The sequence below is a fragment of the Pezoporus occidentalis genome, unplaced genomic scaffold (assembly GCF_034315485.1).
Source record: "Pezoporus occidentalis ecotype Australia unplaced genomic scaffold, CSIRO_AGI_Poc_V1 ctg19, whole genome shotgun sequence".
In the NCBI taxonomy this organism is placed as follows: Eukaryota; Metazoa; Chordata; class Aves; order Psittaciformes; family Psittacidae; genus Pezoporus; species Pezoporus occidentalis.
In genome coordinates, this window is record NW_026913748.1 from 8,085,874 (window position 1) to 8,105,196 (window position 19,323).

Consider the following 19,323-nt stretch of genomic DNA (forward strand, 5'->3'; position numbering starts at 1 on the left):
GAGAATGGATTTAAGAAGCTAAATAAAGTTATTCTAAGCACAGTGATGAGCACTGTGTGGTTAAGTAAAATAGAATTAACCTGACTACCTGTTGTTCCTTTAGACTGTTCACATAAATCACACAACCCTAGAATGGTTTGGATTGGAAGGGACCCTAAAGACCATCTAGTTCCAAACCCTGCCATGGGCAGGGACACCTTCCACTAGACCAGGTTGCTCAAAGCCCTGTCCAACCTGGCTTTAAACACTGCCAGGGATGGGGCAGCCACAGCTTCTCTGGGCAACCTGTTCCAGGCCCTCTGTCAGTTTAAAGCCATTCCCCCTTGTAAAAAGTCCCTTTCTAGATTTTTTGTAGGCTCCTTTAGGTAGTTTAAGGCTGCTATAGGGTCTCCCTTGAACATTTCATGCCAATCTACCTTGGTTTAGAAAGGTTTTGCCTCACAGGTATCTACTGGGTGCTGAGTTTTTAAGCATTAGCACATATTCAGTATATTTTTAACTTACTTTTCAAATGTAGGAGACCTTGCAAGCTTACTGTCTAGCATTTTTTTAAATTCAGAAAATTCACAGTGTACTCAATACACATTTGTGTGTGTTAACTGGTATCATTGCTTGTAGAGGTTTTCACATTCTGATGTGAAAACTAGTAACATTGTGTGTCCATTATGAAGTAAAGGAGAAGGTGATACAACAGACTCAAGCAGATTTAAATAGAGATGAACCAAAGAAAATACAGTTGTTCATAAGAGCATGGAATTATGATTTAGTGTCTTCAAAACAGGAAAATACAAGAAAGACATGCTAGCAAGCTACACTGGGTGTTGCAGCACCCACCTGAAGATTTGGGTGTGAAATATTAAGTGATGAGGAACAAATTAAGTCAGATAATACCAGCATTACAGACATAAATCCTTTCCCTTTTATTTTCTTCAACTGAGTGAAGAACATCTGTAGAGTGGAACAATGTCTAGATGCCTAGGTAGAGCTGTAGGCAGCTGGTGTAGGTGCAGAAAGTTGGATAGTCATCTGTATTTGGGTGCACGAGTAAGGAACTGTGGACATGGGCAACATTATCAGAAGGTCGGCCAGGAGATGGTATTTAAATCATGGACACAAGAGATCACGAGGTCCCAAAAGAGAATCTAAGAAATATACAGCAGTAAGAGAGCTAAGTGTGTTTGGTGTAACTCAGTCACTGATACTGTTGAAAGTGGAGTGCAGAGCTAATGAGGACTGATAACTGACCCAAAACTCAGGGAAGGAAATGGCTGAAAGGTGGAATGTTTAGCAGAGGGAAGCTTTGTAGTGTATTTTATTTGTTTGTTTATTTAGCCTCACTCCAAGGGTAGTTTATATACAGAGCATAATGTTCTGTGGTATATCATACCCCTTTGGCTAATTTGGGTCAGGTGTCCTGTCTCTGCTCCCTCCTGGTTTCTGTGCACCTGGTCACTTGCAGAGCATGGGACACTGAAAATTCCTTAATTGGAGTAAGCATTACTTAGCAACAGTTCAAACATTGGTATGTTATCAGCATTGTCCTCAGATTAAAGCCAAAACACAGCACTGTACCAGCTACTAGGAGGAAAATTAACTGTATCCCAGCCAAAACCAGGACAGTATCAGGAGTACGTCATTACCAAATTCACTTTTATATTTGTGTGGATGTAACAGATACCCATTTTATCTCTAAATAGGACATTTTAAGGAATTGAAAGAAAGGAAGAAGAAAATTTCAGTTGGTAGGATTTTGATTCAGTGATGTTTAGTAAAAATAAGACAGTAGTTAATGGAACAGTTTTTATAGTGTGCTTTAAGGATAGGATTTGAAGAAATGCTTGAAAGCTGATGGAAGAAATAAAGATGAGCAAACCCAAAGAAAAAGCAGCTAAATAGCAAAAGTTTTGAGCTGGAACTGTTTCCCAGACATCTGGTCATTCTACTAGTATGCATCCCATAAAACAGTTACATGAGGAGTTACCTTGCCATACGGCCTCATATCGGAAAGGTTGACATTCACCAGGCAGTTTCTTAAAGATTCAGATGTTTTAAATGCGTTGGCTTGTTTGAAAACAGTTTTGTGTCTGTTTTGAGAGTCTATGTAATCCTGAATGATACAGCTGAATCAACTTCTTTTATCAAATATCTGGAGTCAGCACATGGAATGTGTACTCATCACCCCAAACCATGGCATGTGTACTTCTGGGGATATGCAGACATTTCGAATTCCTAAATTACATGATTAAGAGATGAGAATTGACAACTGACTGGCAATTAGGGGGTCCCTGGCCTCTACTGTTACTTGGTAACCTGGTCTTCAATTGTTTCATTATGGCCTATAGACTCCTCATGAGTAGCAAAATGATGCACAGGTAACAGATTTCAGGACTCTTCATGGATGTCATTGCATAGTTGCTCTGAGTATTTTTGTAGATTTTGCAGGCATCAATATTAATTTTGTATTTTGCTACTGAAATGGCTTTGTTTTGGTGTAGCTTGATAATGAGTGTATTAGCTTTAATGACTGCCTGTTTATGTGCCTTGGTTTGATTTTGCTCTTAAATTTCAGAGAAGTTTGGTTTTAGGGCTGTTATGTATTCTGTTTATGGCCTTCTTCTTCTTTTTTTTTTTTTTGTAATATATTCATATTTAAAGTACCTGTTCTGTCTTGAATAGGCCTGGAAATTTATGTGTTTCTAGGTTCATACAGTACAACTTTACCAGTAAGTGCCCTAAAGGGATCACACTTTTTATGTTGCTGTCTGAAGTAGAACTTTCACCTTGAATTCCTTTATAGTTAATATGTCAATACCATGTTCTATCATCTACCTTATTTGAAATACTACATTTGAATAATTTCTCTGGCTTCTTTTAGGGACTCAACAACAGCTTATTGCACAACATGCTTTGGAGAAAGAGGCTTTGGAGAAGATTAAGATAGAAATTGAGGAGGAGCTAAAACATCTTGATGAAGAAATCTTAGAAGGTGCTCTTCTGCTTTTTCCCTTTTAATCAATAACCTCTATGCACTATATTGGTGGTTGATTTGTAACAGGTACTATAGCTAAAGATATTTTTGAATGCATTTAATCTCTACCCTCCTCCCCCTCTAAGATTTCTACATAGTCATGTGAAGTAAAATAGTTAAATGTTACTGTTTGGAGTGGTGGAGTCTAGCCAAAGCAAACAATTGAATGACATTTAATAGGCTACTATAAATAATGAAATGTAAGCAGCCCTTAAGCTGCTCCAGTTGATGACGGAAGTGAAATCATTCTTCAACAGCTAAAGGGAGTGTGGGCTTAAACCATCAGATTTCTTGGTTCCACCAGGCTGACTTTTTACTTTACTTGTAGATGTGGCTTTTCTAGGACACCCAGCAAAGGATGATTTGGGAACAATCTTTGCTTTGCATGTGTGCTGCAAATTGGTAATACAAAGTAGAAGGGCTCTAGATCTGTTTATGTTCATTCATACAGACCTTTCTTAGAAGTTTTAAACTGAGAAGGATAAGGTTAGATGAACAAAATGTTATTTAAAAAAATTATCTTCTAGCACTGCTGCAGATACTTATGTCCATGTGAGGGCAAATTTTACCATGGAACAGAGACTCTCTTGGTGCTCCATCAGGGTTAGCATCAGCTTAAAATTGAGAGCAGCTGCACATTCAGTTAACTTCCTGGCTAGGATGCAGTTGTGAAGTAAGAGCTGGAGGGGAAATGTAGTTCCAAGTCATCTATGGCTCGTAAGTACCACTTCCAGAGTATATTTTAACCATACTTGTTTTACTACAGTTTGTTGATAACATCTTTTGATTATAGAGTTAGGATTTCTTCATCCCTTCTGTAAACTGTATTAACTGGTGGGATGAGAAATCTGAGACTGTTGATGTTCTTACATGAATCTGTTTTATTTTCTTTTGTATACTTTTGTCTCTCAGCATTTACCACTACAGGATTTGACTGCCACACTTCCCCAGTGTTCAGTCCTGCCAACCCAGAGAGCTCAATAGAAGACTGCCTGGCTCATTTAGGGGAGAAAGTGTCCCAGGAACTTAAAGAACATCTGCACAAAGCACTACAGAGCTTGCTTAGCAAGTGAGTTTCCATTTGCTTTTCTCAAAGAGAAGGTGTTTCCTTTTGAATTGTGACTGCTGCTGAAATGCTAAAGACGGGACTACGTTTTGTGTTGCGTTTCTTTCTTTTTCAATATTCCTTTACCTGGCTGGGTTTGGTTTTGTTTGGTTTTGTTTTGCGCTGTACTGTGCAAATACTTCTTTGTGGTGTTTGCTCTTTGCAGTAATTTAAATTCCTAAGTTTTTCTAAGCTTTTATCATTGAACTTCTGAGACTAGTTCAAGCAGTTTGAGATGCTGGTGGAACTAGCAGCTGGCAGCTGCCAGTTGTCATTGACAGTTTCATGAATGCTGGGCTGTAGCCAGATTAACTTCTTTTACTTTAGAGTTAAGAATGGAGCTGAAGGTTTGTTTGTAGTCTGGCTGAAGATGAGGGGGAGATTTTCCCTGGAAGGACAGTAGTTACATGCTTTATGACCACCATTCATGTACACATCTGATGCAGATGTGGGCCCTTGGACTAACCTTGGTGCTTTAAGAGCTGTCCTGCCAGTTTAAGCTTATATAGCACATTGTACCTGGCATGCTACTATGTCGATTAATGTCTTTTGCAAATTAGTAAAATTGTTGTGGTTGCTTTGTTTTCTATTGTAAATCACCAGCCTGATTTTAAATGGATCAACATGAACTAGTTCTGGCTGTTCTGAGTGACCTCCAAAAGGTATTTGTAGAGATATGGAAGGCGCAACTTTAGGGACAGTTACATAAATGCAGCTGTCAAGGCAGCACTAGCAAATAGCTACTCAGTTATGTTTTGTGGATTGGTTTAAATAATATGACTCGAAGATGAGAATCTCTAGTACTACTCTTTCAGAGTTTGCATAGCTGTTCATGAACTGTTTGAACAACAAAATCCTAGAAGCCTAGATACCAGTACCTAATGTAAACTTTCTGATGCATGGGGCTTAAGCCTTGCATGTATGCATCAGAGAGTCATTTCATGCCCTCATGAAGGTAATAAATACCCTTTTTGGAAGGCTTCTGGAAGATTACAAATTTGAAAGTCATTCCGTCTGAACATCAGGAAACACCTTTTTACTATGAGGGTGACTGAGCACTGGCACAGGTTGTTCAGGGAGTTTGTGGATCTCCATCCTTGGAGATACTCAAAAGCCATTTGGACATGGTTCTGGGCAACCTGCTGTAGGAGACCCTGCTTGAGCAGAGAGGTGGGATATTCTTGAGCAGTGCCCTCCAGCTTCAACCGTTCTGTGATTCCTTAGTGATCTATTCCTTAAGTAGCTCCCTAGTCAACAACTAAGGGGGAACTTTTTGTGACCAATATAATTTAAAACTGACTGTTTAAAGTGAGGGGTTTGAGCAACCTGATGTAGTGAAAGATGTCCCTCCCTGCCCATGATCTTTAAAGGTCTCTTCTAACCCAAGCCATTCTATGATTCTATGACTCTGACCTGGATTTCACACAAAGGTGCCATGTAACATCTGACCACACAGATTAAGAGGGTTGACTCTTTTTCCAAGAGTCATCCAAGTGCACTCTGTCAACTCACCATTTAACTTTCAGAAACTAACATATATACTGTCTGCTTCTTTATTTAGTTTTTATAGAGTCAAGTTCGATGTTGTGTAAACTAATAATTATTTACCCATAGAAAAGAGTATGTGGGGTACAAGTTTCTCCTTAAGTGGCAAAATGTATGCTAGTTCGTTCCTCCAGAAATGTAGGAGCTTACTTGCCTTTACCAGCCAGGCATTTATCCCATATGGCCTTAAAAACTTGCACTTAGTATCTTTTGAAGAGCTGATGTTTTCGTAAATACCTCACTCCACACTAAAAAAGCAGACCAGCAACAAGTTGGAAAATAAGCAGTGATCCTTGCACCCCATCCTTTTTGTGTGTCTAAAGTGGTAATTGAAATAACAGCAGTTTAAGTTTAAATGTCTTAAAAGTTGTAGATAATTGGCTGACTGACATTGAGGGGTCCTATGTGATGTACGCCGGCTTCATTCTTTTTTGGAAAGTTCCTGAGAGGAGGCCTTTGAAATTTAAGTGGTTCTAGCTTGTTAGCAGCCCAACTGTTCTGTTCTTACGTTTTCTATGGGAAAATATTTTCATTCTAAGTATTTTTCCTATTTATATACATGTATGCATACATAAAAAGTCTGAAATGCCTGTGAAAATGTGTTGTTGACACGCATGCCTTTTTATAAGGCAAACTAAAGCTACTGTTTAATCTCTTGATAATATCCTTCCTGCAGCTGTTGTTGCTCTTTTCATCCCACTGATTCATTTGGATTTGCATTTTAAAGAAACTAATGTACCAAGGAAGTTAAGAGAATGCACTTAAAGTGAAAAACCCAAATTACGTTCTCCCCAGCCCCAGCGTACTTTAACTCTGTTCTTTTCCCCATGTTTACTACAGTAGTGCTATTTGATGCAATACTTATTTTGTTTGTATTTTCCTGTCCTCATATATGCATATAACAAGTATGCTATGGTACAGTAGGCTGTTGGAGCATGACAGGTTCTTGGAGTTCAATAAGCAGTCCTCTGTCCCATAACACTTGCTGCTATTTCCCCTTAAACTGAAGTCTGAACTTGCTTTTTGTCATGATCTGGCTCAGAACAACTGCTTTTGAAGCTGCTTGGCAGAAAGTCTTTATTATTACTGACTCTAAGATAACTGTATGATCTTAGAGGAGAGGGTATGGAAGAGAGAAATGTCATCATCCCGATTCAGAGAACTAGAGATGTGATAAGTCTAAAATGGAGGTATCTATTGAAATAAAAATACTGAATTCCTGAAATTTTGTGACCAAAAGTGCTGTTTCTTGCAAATAAGGGTTTCAACTGTTCAAGGTTAGAGTGTCAAATTATTATGAAATTCACTGAAGTAATTATAAGAAATTATATATAACTGGGAGAATGTGATGCCTTCCTTACTGATGATGCTGGTCTTTTATGTCCTGAAACACAAGACTTGTTAGCTCTTGAAAATTAGTTGCTGTGATACATGTAAAAATACTTTGTCCTCTGAAAACTCAGAGTTTTATTTTATTCTTGTTCTTTTGTTTCCTTTTATAACTTTCAGTGTTGGTTTAACTTCTGCAGGCCGGTGACATATCAAGAATATCGACAGCGGACAGAAGAGACAGCTGCCCATGCCAGTGGATGGAATAAGGTACCAAATAAGTGACTTTCACTTTGATATGTCTTGTATCTGTTTGATGTCCATAGTGTTTTACTAGGTACAGATGATCAACCTGTGCAATCTGTGCCAGTGCTCTGTCACCCTCACAATAAAAAGGTGTTTCCTGATATTTAGATGGAATGACTTCCAAACTATAGAACAGGGGAGACTGACACTGGATGTTAGGAAGAAGCTCTTCACTATGAGGGCGGTGAGGCCCTGGCACAGGTTGTACAGAGAAGTTGTGGCTGCCTCATCCCTGGCAGTGTTCAAGGCCAGGTTGGACAGGGCTTTGGGCAAAACCTGGTCTAGTGGAAGGTGTCCCTGCCCATGGCAGGGGTTTGGAACTAGATGGTCTTTAAGGTCTCTTCCTACCCAAACCATTCTATGGTGGCAGATTACATAATATGTATTTTTTAGGTATTTTAGCCAGAAGTTATCTAATGAAACTGTTAGGTCAGCCTTCCTTTATTATACTCAAATGAATAGTTAAGAGTTGTTGCTTGACATAATTTCTTAAAAATAATCACTTTTAAATTCCCAAGAGAGATTTTTTTTCTTTAGCAGTTTTGTAATGGAATCTGAGACAGATGTTTTCACAATATTTCCCTGTTGTTTCTTTGCTTCTATCTCGGGTTCATAAAAGGTATGTTAAAAAAAGGTGCTAAACATGGTGAACATAAAAAGTGACAGTATCGTCACAATATTTAAATGGTTCAGAAAACATAAGGATGGTGTGCCTATCTTCTTCAGGAGCAGTTATCTCAAATGATATGAAGCTTCTTTTAAAAACAAAATGCAGATCTGTAGCTGAAGTATCCTATAATAGTTTTAATGTAGGATGAGTAGAAAATTCCTGTTTCCAGATTCATCTTCCATTAATCATTCAAATTCATCATCTTAATTGTTCTCTGATGGGTTCAGTGGGCATCAGAAACATAATGAGAAAATGAAATAACTGCAAATTTAATCACAAATTGAGTGTTACAATGTGGTCTTAAATTTAAACAAGAAATCTCCCCCCCCCGCCCCCTTGATATTTTTTCCCAGAAATAGTTTTCGTTACATAGATGTTCTTGCTTACTTCAGAAACTGATCATCTAACCAGGGGTGTGGGCACTTTTAAAGCAGTTTATTAAACACTGCTTGACAAGTTACTGCCCATGGCTCCAGCAATTAAAATTGGTGCGTGAGTCCTTTCAGTTTATTATCTTATGATTCATAACATTTTAGTTTAAAACAACCATGAAATCTTATTATCAAGAAGGTGGCTTGAGCTAGCACATTGTAGTTTTCATTTGGTAAAAACTAAAACCAAGCATGAAGTCCATCATTGTGGCTCAGCTGGCAAGGGAAGAGGTTAGTTGCCTACTTGTTCTCCATGTGTACAAAAGGGTACACCCCTTTTGAAGATCACAGAATCATTAGGGTTGGAAGGGATCCCTAGAGATCATCTAGTCCAACCTCCCTGCAAAGGCAGGGTCCTGAGTAGATGGATCAGCCACTTTCAGGGGTTTATGATTCAGCCTTCATTGCTGCTACCCATTTGTGCAGGTCCTGTGGCTAATGGATTTTGGTCCCCATCAGCCATTGTAATTGAGAGTATCATCCAGAAGTCTTTTTCATCATCTTTGCTTACCCTTAACATTTGTTGCTATAAAACTTAGAGTCCACAAACAAACCAGAAAGGAATTTTTTTAGAATAATACAAAATCTGTTTCTGTTGGGTTCTGTGGTAGCTTGATGCTTCAGGAATGCTGAGCAGTTCCTTTAATAATACTTGTTTTGAGGAGATGGAATACATTTGCATTGGTTTCATTTCCTTTTAAATTCCTTTATCATCTTAATCAGAATTGTATTTTATAACAGAAGAAATCTAGATATCTTTCCTGCAGCCTTAACCTAGGTTATTTTTCACTCTAAAGAAGAAGCTGTTAGAAAAACAGTGTTAAAAAGCAGCTATAAATAGACATAGTATTAGGTCTAATTAGCAGGCACACAGCAGCGATATGAGGCTGTGCTGGCCTTAAGTTTGTGAAAATCTGAAAGATGTAAATATAAATTGACTCTACTGGGAGAACTGAAGCTTATTCCTTTTTATGATTAAATTATAAAAAAACATACAACTAGCTGAGCTACCCAAACCAAATAATAGCTCACTCCCTGTTACATGTTCAGAGCTGTATGTATCCGATAGTTTCTTGGGTGGAGCAGAAACTGAAGATGCGCAGTGGCAGATGTCAAAGGGTTAAAACCAGGGAAATCCCTTCTCACAGATGGAATTCTGTGTGATCAAAGCTTGCAGCTGATCCAGACTAGAAGAAATAAACTAACTGAAGGTAGTAGATGAAATCTGTTTTCAGTTACATGTAAGCTGTTTCTGTTGTGCTCAGTAGCGGCATCCTGCACTGCAAGATGCTCTTTTTGCTTTCAGTAGCCTATGCACTAGTCTACAAAATCTCACTTTAAATTTCTGAGCCTCTGCTGTTGTAGGTATGTATTTTTATACGTATGTATTTATAGAAGCCCCATCTATTTAATATACAGAATGTGGTGCACTCAGAGAGCCATACTGATCACTTAAAGGCCCAGTTTCTCTGTGGCACACAGCAGACTCAGGGTAGTCTTTGCAAATCTTCCATGATGTTACATGTGCTAGAAGGATGGCATACAGGTAAGGACGTACTTCTGGGAGGTACTGGGTTACCTACCTGGCTAGCTGGTTGGAGCTCGAATGTGGACAAAAGCTTGATCTGTCTGGTTTACAGTGGGGAAGGTGTCATTTTTAGACATACCAGTTTTCAAAGAACAGTATCATGCAAGTGTGAGCAGAAAGAAGACACTTCTAAATATAGCTGTTATTTTTTTCCATTTAAAATTGTGGATTCCAGAGCGCAGTACTATGTTTGAACTGCTGAAGGGATTTTGTTAACTGACTGGCACATGAGCTGTAAAGGAATATTTTCAGTCACTAAACCAGGAATATCAATCTAGATGAGGAAATATTGCGGGGTAAACTAATACGTACAACATCAGTTCTTCCATTAACATCCCACAGAAGCAAAGTTTACCACAGACATTAGAAGTGCTGGTTGTTAGTTTAAAAAAAAAAAAAAGTCAGGAAAATAAATTATTTCATGTATTTCTCAAAAATGGTGATGTGAAAATAACAGTCATGATGTTGGATTCTGTAAAGAAAGGAATCTTCACCTTGTATTTGAAATAAGGCTCTCATTAAAACCAGCCTAAACCAAAACCACCCCAAACTGAAGGCAAGCTATATTTGTGTAATCAAATAAATGTAATAAAAATTGAAATACTCCACCATTGAGGTTTTTATGCTTTTAGCTTAAAACTGAATACTGCATACATACCCCAAAATGCCTAATCCCACTATTGTGCATCAGATAAAAGGATAGCAGATACTGATACTGGGAGTCAACTGAACTGGTAGTAGGTTAGCAGTCATCTTAATATGCCATGTTACTGAATAATGGAGCCAAAGAATAATCCAACAAAAATGTAAGACATAGTTGTAAAGAATTAGATGAATTTTATGTTGAAATAGTCAAAAGGTGCACAGAAGTGGCCATGACTTTGGACAGAACTTCTTCAAAGACTCTGAACTTTCTTTGTAATGGTGCTTTTTTGGCACATGTCTGAATTTGTAATATTGCACTATGGGATTGCAGTAGCATAACTGACAGAAATCTTTCATTGACACAATTAATTGGAAATCTTCTGATAGTAAATGTTGTTATTTTAAATGATTCCCCGGAAGTTTTCTCCTGCCGACTGTGTTCTGTCATGCTGTGCTTGATACTGTGTATGTTTTTCTTCAGTCAAAATATAAATAACGCCTAGCATTCCTTCCTAGGCATACTGGTGGAGGGAACTGCAGTCGTTTTTCATTGTCAAGGCTTTATTTTTACTTTGGTCTAGTTCAATTTCATCACTGTCGCACAGCTACTCTTATGTACAGAAAGCTGTTGTTAACCTTTATGGAAGTATTGTGAAGGTAATTTCTTTGATGAGTTTACAGACAGTCTCATGCAAGCCTGTTCCCGTTCTTACTGATCTCAAAGTCAGAAGTGTCAATAGTTTCAGTGGGAACAGAAAACCTGGCGATGTTTGTTGGTCTGCATGGGACTGGGTATTAGAGTTTGATTTGGGTCCCTTGCTCCTGAGGCCTGCAGAGGCTTGCTAAATTTGTGAGGAGTGGATGGATAAGATATTTAAGTTTACAAAGGAAGACGGCAACAATCATGTTCTGTATGCCAACATTTGAGCTCCCTTCATTTCCTAAGCAGCCTTTTTTTTGCCTTTGCTTCTCTTGCTTTCAGCTTACAGTAAATGTCAAATATTTTGAGATCTCATTGTTCATGCTGTTGTGGTTAACGTGGGAGTGCCCAAACCTCTGAGAGATGGCTAGTCTTGACAGCATGCTTTTTTTATCTTAATCCAAAAAGATTGAAGTTTCTTCTGACACTTACTTGACCTTGACCTGCTCCATATGTGTGTGCATTTTAAGTTTGTACCCCTTCTGCCTCTGAGTTTAGTTACAAGAAACTCAAAAACTCCAAGGCTCGTAAAATTCAAGCACCATCTCATTCCTGGTTTAGTGACTGCAATGTTAACTGTTCATCCCAGAACAGTACAGAATCATAGAATGGTTGGGTTGGAAGGGACCTTAAAGGTTATCTAGTTCCAACCCTCTTGCTGTGGGCACTGATACAGTCAGCTGGAACATTTTAAATTTATCAGATTACAGGGATTTTTAAGGCCCCATCTCAGTGTGACTCCACCATGGACTTAGTAAAAATCTCAAACCCAGCCTACTTTTTATTTGTCTTCCTTGAGCTTTGCAGCCTACACCATGACTTCTAGGAATTTACAGAAAAGAAAATCAGGCTGAAAGAAGAGGAGGCATTTAGTCTGTGCAGTAGCGTTAGCCTGCATCTACCTTGTGCAGCTGGGAAACAACATTCTTATTTGCACAGTAAAGAGATGTGTAATGCATTTGTCGAAAGCTAGGTGCAGGAAAACAAATACTGTTTTCTGGTATCATAATAGCGCTTTTTCAAATGCTAATGACTTCAGTTCATACCAGTTTCCTGACCTTGGCAAAGTGCTGCCTATAAACTTTGCCCAGAGGGCCACTTGTGTGCTTTAGGAGAATAAATTTAGAGTTTATAAGTTCAAGTGAATGTTGTTTAGGCAAACAAAAACATGATTTCAGAAGGAAGTGTCTAGAACTGTGTAATAAGGAGGTGGGTTCACAGAGCCTTGAGTCTTCCAGAGCAATTCACATTTGGGGTAAGGCCAAGCGTTCAGTTAAAGACAAAAGGTTTGGAGGGAGGAATGGGAGTAGGAAATCAAGGAGGGAATCCTGTACTTGTTAAATTTGGCATAGGAGGGAGAGTTTAACATGGAAAGGGGTTTGTGTTTGTTGATTTAAACATGTCTGTAATGTTAGGCTGCTGGGAGGTGTTTGTTTCTGTCCTGTCTGAAAGCCAAGTATGAACTTCTAAAGAGACTTGACTAGTGCAGTGTATCTATTCAAGAATGTATATGAATTTGCTGTTTAAGTACAATGTAGATGCATATCCCTTCAAACTATTTGTAATGTTGCATCTTTCCATTTTTGTATGAATTTCAGTAGCAAATTCTGGACCTGTTCTGCTTCTTTACCCGAATCTTGTGCTGGAAAAAAGTAGGGCTTAAGAAAATACTGCAGTCCTGTTCTGTGAAACTCTCACTTTAGGCTGTGCTGTTTTGCTTATCAGATGATGTGCCTCTTTCTTACTGAATTGTATTGTGGTTTTGCCCTGTGTCTTCACAGAAATGAAGTGTATAGTCCCTAATATCTTTGAACTTACAGACTCAGACCTTTTCTGTGGACCACATGAATTCTTCTGGTTTAACAGTAGTTATTGATAAAGCTTTCCGTATTTATTCACAATTCTTGTTCTTTTGAAGGTCTTGGTACCCCTGGTTCTGCTACAACAATTTCTGATGGAGTTAACCAGACGGGGCCAGGAGCCACTGAGTGCACTTGTGAACTTTGGGGTGACATATCTAGAAGACTATTCAGCAGATTATATCATTCAACAAGGAGGATGGGTAAGGAGATGGTGTTTAATTTTCATACTTTGTTCAAAGCTTATTTCTAAGCATGATACTGGTCTTAACTGGAGTGAGAGCAAGGAAAGGTTGCTAGAAGTAAGCAGATGAGAGAAGGAATGCCTCAGAAAAAAAAGAAAAACACGCAGAAGGTGAGGACCGTGGAATTTGAAAGGGATCTTCACCTCTCTGCCCCAAGGCAGAGCTGATTTTTACCCATTTGTTTCTGAGGTTGACATTAAAGACCTATGGGATTGAACTCAATGACTTCCCTAGGGAGTCTGTTCCAGTTCTTTGCAAGTCTGGCTTGGTGGATTGCTCTTGAAACTGAAAAGGTCCTCAGATGTCAAGTAACAACTAGTTTTTCTACACTGTGTATTAAGATGCTAATTTGTTGCTATATGGTGAGCTTTTGTTTGTATGTTCTTTCGTGTTGATAATACATACAGAATTGCATGTAGAAGCAAACAACCATAACAAGAAATACTGTGCCCAAGAGGCTTATCTTTCTAATAGTGTATTCATGCTCTAGTGGCTGCTGGAAATGATGCATTTTTTTCCCCTCTTAAATTTCAGAGGGTTTTTTTTTTTTGCAGATAATTAATTGGGGAGCACTCCATACAGAAATGTATGTAGGTATTAATTTACTTTTATAATAAGTGATAAAATAGCTAATGCATATTGTGATTTTATCACTATATAGGAACTTGGATAGAATGGGCAACCAAAATTCTTGTGCTGCATTTCCTTGTGGAAATCTTCAATTCATAGTAACCAATGTTCCTGAGTCATGGCATGCTGAGAAGGTTTCATTTAAAAATACATCGGGGAGACAGCTCACAGCCAATGAGCTGGGTCTTGAAGGCTGAGTTTTAGATGACTGGGTTTGAGAAGGATGCCAGATTTGAATGGAATTAATCTGGGATTAGTGAAATACCTCCAGCAAGTTGATTTACTCTAAAAAAGAAAAGCTGCTCAGGAAAACCCAGTGATTAAAAAAGTGCTTGTAGGAAAAAAAATCTCATTCAGACAGCTTCTCGTGGTTCAGGACTTTACCTGAAGGGGCTTTTAAGAGTAGTTTGTTCCGGTATTTCTGCACGTCTGCACCTTCCCCACCATATCCCTTCCCAGCAATGGTGGATAATAGTTTTCAAGGCCTTTGGGAGGGTTTGTTTGTCTTTAATGGACAGAAACACTAACAGCATGCAGACAAGTGACCTTAGGTCATTTGATAAATGCACTCTCGTTTCAACGTATTTTCATCCCAGTGAAGGTCCTTACTTGCAGCTCCAAGACGGATGGCTGTTTTGCTTTTCTGCCTGTTCTGTTTTAACCTCAGAAAAGGCTGTGGTGTGTTCTTTAGCCCCTGTTCGAGGTCTGCTATAAACATACTTAATACAGCACAAAGCCTCTGAAAGCAAGCAGCTTTCCAGCATGGCCTCCGAAGGGAGGGGACTGTGCTTTGTGTTTGTGTGACTGTGCATGTATGTACTAATCTGGGTAGTCGGTGTTTAACGGGCTACGAGCTTGTCTGTATACATCCAGTCAGGCATAAAATCAGACTGACATAAGCAGTACAGCAAACAAGCCAGAGCTATTTTTGAAACAGCAGAAGAGGCGAGGAAAGAGACAAGGTGATGAAAATCCTTTCCAGCTGAATTCACGTAGCTGCACTAACCCTTTGTGAGTTGCTCTGGGCTTGGGGCTGGGGACCCACTGGGCTTGTGGCTTGATGTGGAGGAAGGGAATACATGGGTTTAGTGATCTGCTTTTTCCCTGCAAGAAAAAATGTTCCTTTTTATCGAGTGGCATGCTTCTTGGTTTGTTCCAGGTCTGTGGGATGGAGCTCTGGGGATGGCAGTGCTGGGGTAAGGGTGTGTTTCTCAGAAGGGCCAGGGCAGAAATGCCTGGCAGGCTGTTAGCCATCACCCAAGTGGTTTGCATTTTTAAAGATAAGCATCTGCCACGGGGGCTCTGTGTGCTGGATCAAGTTGTCAGCAATACTTTGCTGAAGCCATAAGGGCAGTGTATAACCCTATGAGTCTCCAGCGAATTACATTTCTGTGACAGTAAGAGGTTCAATTTTTGTGTTATTCTGGAGTAGTGTGGAGATAGGTCTTAAAACTGAGAAGACAGCAGAACAGCCTGTCTGTTTGCTTGTGCATCGGGAGCAGAGGAGAGCCCCGCAGGAGTCAGGTTTTCAGGGGCACACCTCAATAACTGTGTAGGGTCTCTGGTGCTGTCTTTTCCCTTGGCACCACTTAATTCGGGATCTTCCTCAATTTCTGTATTGAAGTCAACTTTTGCAAAGAGGGAAGTAGCTAGTCAAAGGGAAGGGGTCAGCTGAGCCCTCCCTGTGCCCCAGTGCAGATATGTGGAGTCAGAACTTTAGAGCTGTGTCATCCAGCGGACCACTTGCTGTGTCATGCTGTGCAGCCACGATGCGGCTGGAAGGGATCACAAGGTTCTGCATGTGTGCAAGACTTGAAGTTGCTTTGTGGGCTCAGGAGGCTTGTAGGTCCAGGAAAGCATAAGATGGTGGACAGCAGTTAGCTTGAAACAGAATTGCTACCTGAAGGGAATAAGTCTAATGACTTGGATAGCTGGCAGTAGATATCAAGAAGTCAGTGTGGCTTGTAAGGAGTGAGAAATTTTGGATACCAGAGAGGTAGAGCCTCTGAGATGAGAAATTGCTTTTTGAATTTTCATCCCAGTCCTGCAGAGATGTGGTGATGAGGTCATGTGTTGAAACAGCCCTTACTTGTGCTGTTCCACTTCCCCTAGGTCTGTTTTACTGCTTTTGGGTGACTGTCTTTGGTGTAGGAGTGTCTGTAGTACACTGCGTATGTGTTCAGGTACAGCTGGCAACATAAACATGACTGAAGAGATGAAGTCACTACTCCATCTAATTTACAATCTCTTAGATTTTCAGGTAGATGCAAGCTGAGTTTGGAGGACTGTAGGAGGAGAGCAAGAAAATTTTGCTTCCTTCTTTCACTAATTGCAGTGAAAGATTTGGCTGCAGCTCTTACATTTACCCTGCTTCACATAAAGTTTTAGTATGATCTCTCCTGTGAAGCATGTTTGGCATTCCTGCTTGTCTAAATAGACACACATTTCTTCCTCCTGGCTCTCTGTTTTGAACCCAAATGGTCATACTGATATCTCATTCCCTTACCATCTTGAACCATCGCAAACTGATTCCCAGCCTAATTTAGCAGTAGCTTTGTTCTTCTCTCTCCCAAAAGCAATGTTAGGGCTCAACAAACTGCCATGCAGTGTACGTGCTGTCCCCTCCCCTTTCCTCCTCTTCCCTCCCTTCTCCTCTTTTCTCCTCCCTTCCCTCTTCATACCTCCCCTCGCAGTTTGCTCTGACTTCTCTAGCGCTGAATGCTGCTGCATCAGAAGCAATTCTTGGTCTCCTGGAAAAGTGCACAGTAAGGCCAGTCACTTGGTAAGGATTGTTTTCCTTTTCCGCTCCTCCTCCCAAATAATTTATTTCTTCTCAAGGTCTGCGGATCCTGGTTTCCAAGGTTAGGTTTCATCTACATTGAAATAGTCTGGATATGTCTGCAAGGCGGCAAAAGAATAAGATTACTTGCAAGCTAGGTGCCTTTTTTTCCCTTCCCCTCGGATTCCCTGTCATGTTACAAGCCCATGTGCTTTTCACTTGTTTGAAAGAGGTGGAGTAAGTGCATGCGGTCAGTGTTTATCGGTGTTTGGTTGAAAACATGTCTTAGTAAGAGGCTCGTAATTGTGTTTGTGACTCCTAGCTGAAACTGTCCCTGTTCTTCTCTTGTGATGGTCAGACCTCGGTTTGAATTTAACTACTTAACTACCCATGTTGAAAAGAGTAAATTTGCTTGAAATATTTGCAGTCTTTACAGTTTCCTATTTCAGCCTCAGAAGAGCTGCTCTCTGTTCCCAAGGTTTTGTCTTGGGCTTTCCTGCCAGTTTTGATGTTTTTTTTTTTGCTGGTGATGATTGAATGATCTGTGTACTGGGAGCCTGTTAATAATGTGGAGGGGGGAAAGAGTACAAACACACTTGTCATCCTGGGGAAGTGAGGTGGCAGTTTGCTGTGCTGGAGATTAAAATCTCCTGCAGCAATCCAGGTGTCTGCTTGAGAATGACAATGCAGAAATAGAGAGACGTGCTCTGCTGGAGTAGAGAGAAGTTAAACATAGTAAAGATGTCAGAAAAGACAGTTTTTAATTAGGGAAGTCCTAGAAAGGAGCTCTCCTTTCAAAATAATTCCACTTTATGCTTGTATCATGGAACACTGCAGTGCTTGCTTCTATTTGTGTGTAACTTCTTTGGTACAGTAACAGATTGTGTTATTTTTTAGGCACTGTGGCTGAGGGAGAAAGAGCTTGAATGGTCAAGGAGCAACTAGATCTACTTTTCTTTTTCCCCTCCCAACAACTTCAGATCAGTCTGTCTGAAAAATTGGTCTCTAAATATCTGAACTTATTTCAATTTAAACCAGTAAGGCTGCAACCTTAAGGGTGTTACTTTGGTGCTGACTCTCAGCAGGTAGTAGAGGTTATGTTAGAGGGCAGAGGAAGCAATAGGATCATTTCTTCAGGCTGTTCTAGTCAGAGCATTCCTTGAAGGGGATGAGAGCAGCGGCTGCAGTATCAGTGTGCTTTGATTCACTTCGCATGACCTTTCTTCCCTTGTTTTGCCTTAATAAAAAGCACAGTTGTATTCGTGGGATCTCTTTCTCTTGGCTCCACCTATCTTGACAGCTTCACACAGATGAATACTACAGTAAATGCCTGAGGATTTTCTGTTACTCTTTTTTTGATGCATTGTTCTTATTGATTGATCTGGGTTTTGCCAGCTGCCCCTTTATCATCCATTTCTCTGCAGGGTTAGCAGGGTAATGCTGTCAGGTCTGGGCCTGTGGACAGGAACAGAGCAGAAGGAATTGCAGCCTGGTGTGGGCTCCAGGTGGGAGCAGGGCTGTCCTTACCCTGTATGTGGGCACAGCTTTTGCCTATTGAGCTCGTAGCACAGGCAGCACTTCTCCATTGCAATAGTGAGTAAGTATAGAGGAGGGTGCTCCTCTGTTACAGTTAGAAATCAGACAACAAGCACATTCCCATCTCCTGGGAGATCTATTACTGTGGGAAGTTTGCTTGTTTCCCCAGAGGGAGGATCCCTGGACACAGGCCAGTTCATCACTCATTGCCTTTTGTTTTACAGACACTAGAGTTTAGGTACAAATGCATTTGATGAGTTCCTGGTGCTCGCACTTTTGCTGATATGAGGAAAGCAATGACTGAAACTCCTTTCTCTCTGTGGTCAGTTATGGGACAAGATAGTCAGTGCTCTCCCCTAAGAAAATTCCTGGCTGTGTTGGGCACTTTGAATTTTTGTCATAGTAAGGATTGCTCTCCTGGGACATTGCATTCTGGCAATGTCTCCTCCTGTACCTCAAGGTGCTCTTTTTCTTGGGGATTATATGTAGGTCTGTGTAGTTTCAGGGAGGAAAAATGGTTCAGGGACACAGATACTTTTTCCTACAGGGTAGCATTCCTCTGTGACCTGTGTACAGAATGTTTTCCTGTGCCAGATAAATTCAAGATCTGGGATGTGTCTGTGGCTTGCTGGGCTCTATAGTCTTTTTGGGGAGGGCTTTATTGTTGTATCTTCAGAGATGAGTTTCATATGAGTTGTCTATCCACAGCATTCCTTGTGAGAACACAGTTACTGTTACCATGCCTGTCTGTACTTTAAGAACTGAACTAGATTGACTAGTTGAGCTTTTAAGAGCACTTAAACCAATCCCAAACCCTAGAATACACACAGCTTCCACAGCAGTTAGACGCAGTTGTTTTGCATGTATCTGGTCTTCTGAGCTTAGAGGGCAGGGCTTTCGAAGTCTTAAAGTCTAAGATACAGTAAA

At 40.1% G+C, this 19,323-nt stretch overlaps 1 protein-coding gene across 2 annotated transcripts in view; it reads left to right on the top strand.

Moving 5' to 3' along the window:
* The window catches only part of BCL2L13 (BCL2 like 13), a 39,629-nt gene that overhangs the window by 13,440 nt on the left and 6,866 nt on the right, over window positions 1-19,323 (top strand). The window contains exons 3-6 of one of the 2 annotated variants that reach the window (XR_009964375.1): window positions 2,876-2,986; window positions 3,941-4,097; window positions 7,188-7,277; window positions 13,266-13,342. Coding sequence is in view for 1 of the 2 variants with exons in the window: in XM_062616606.1 (XP_062472590.1) it covers window positions 2,876-2,986; window positions 3,941-4,097; window positions 7,208-7,277; window positions 13,266-13,409 (482 nt within the window). In the remaining variant the exon portion in view is untranslated. Of the gene's footprint in view, window positions 1-2,875; window positions 2,987-3,940; window positions 4,098-7,187; window positions 7,278-13,265; window positions 13,410-19,323 lie in introns of those variants that run through there. The other variant, XM_062616606.1, reaches the window with a different exon arrangement.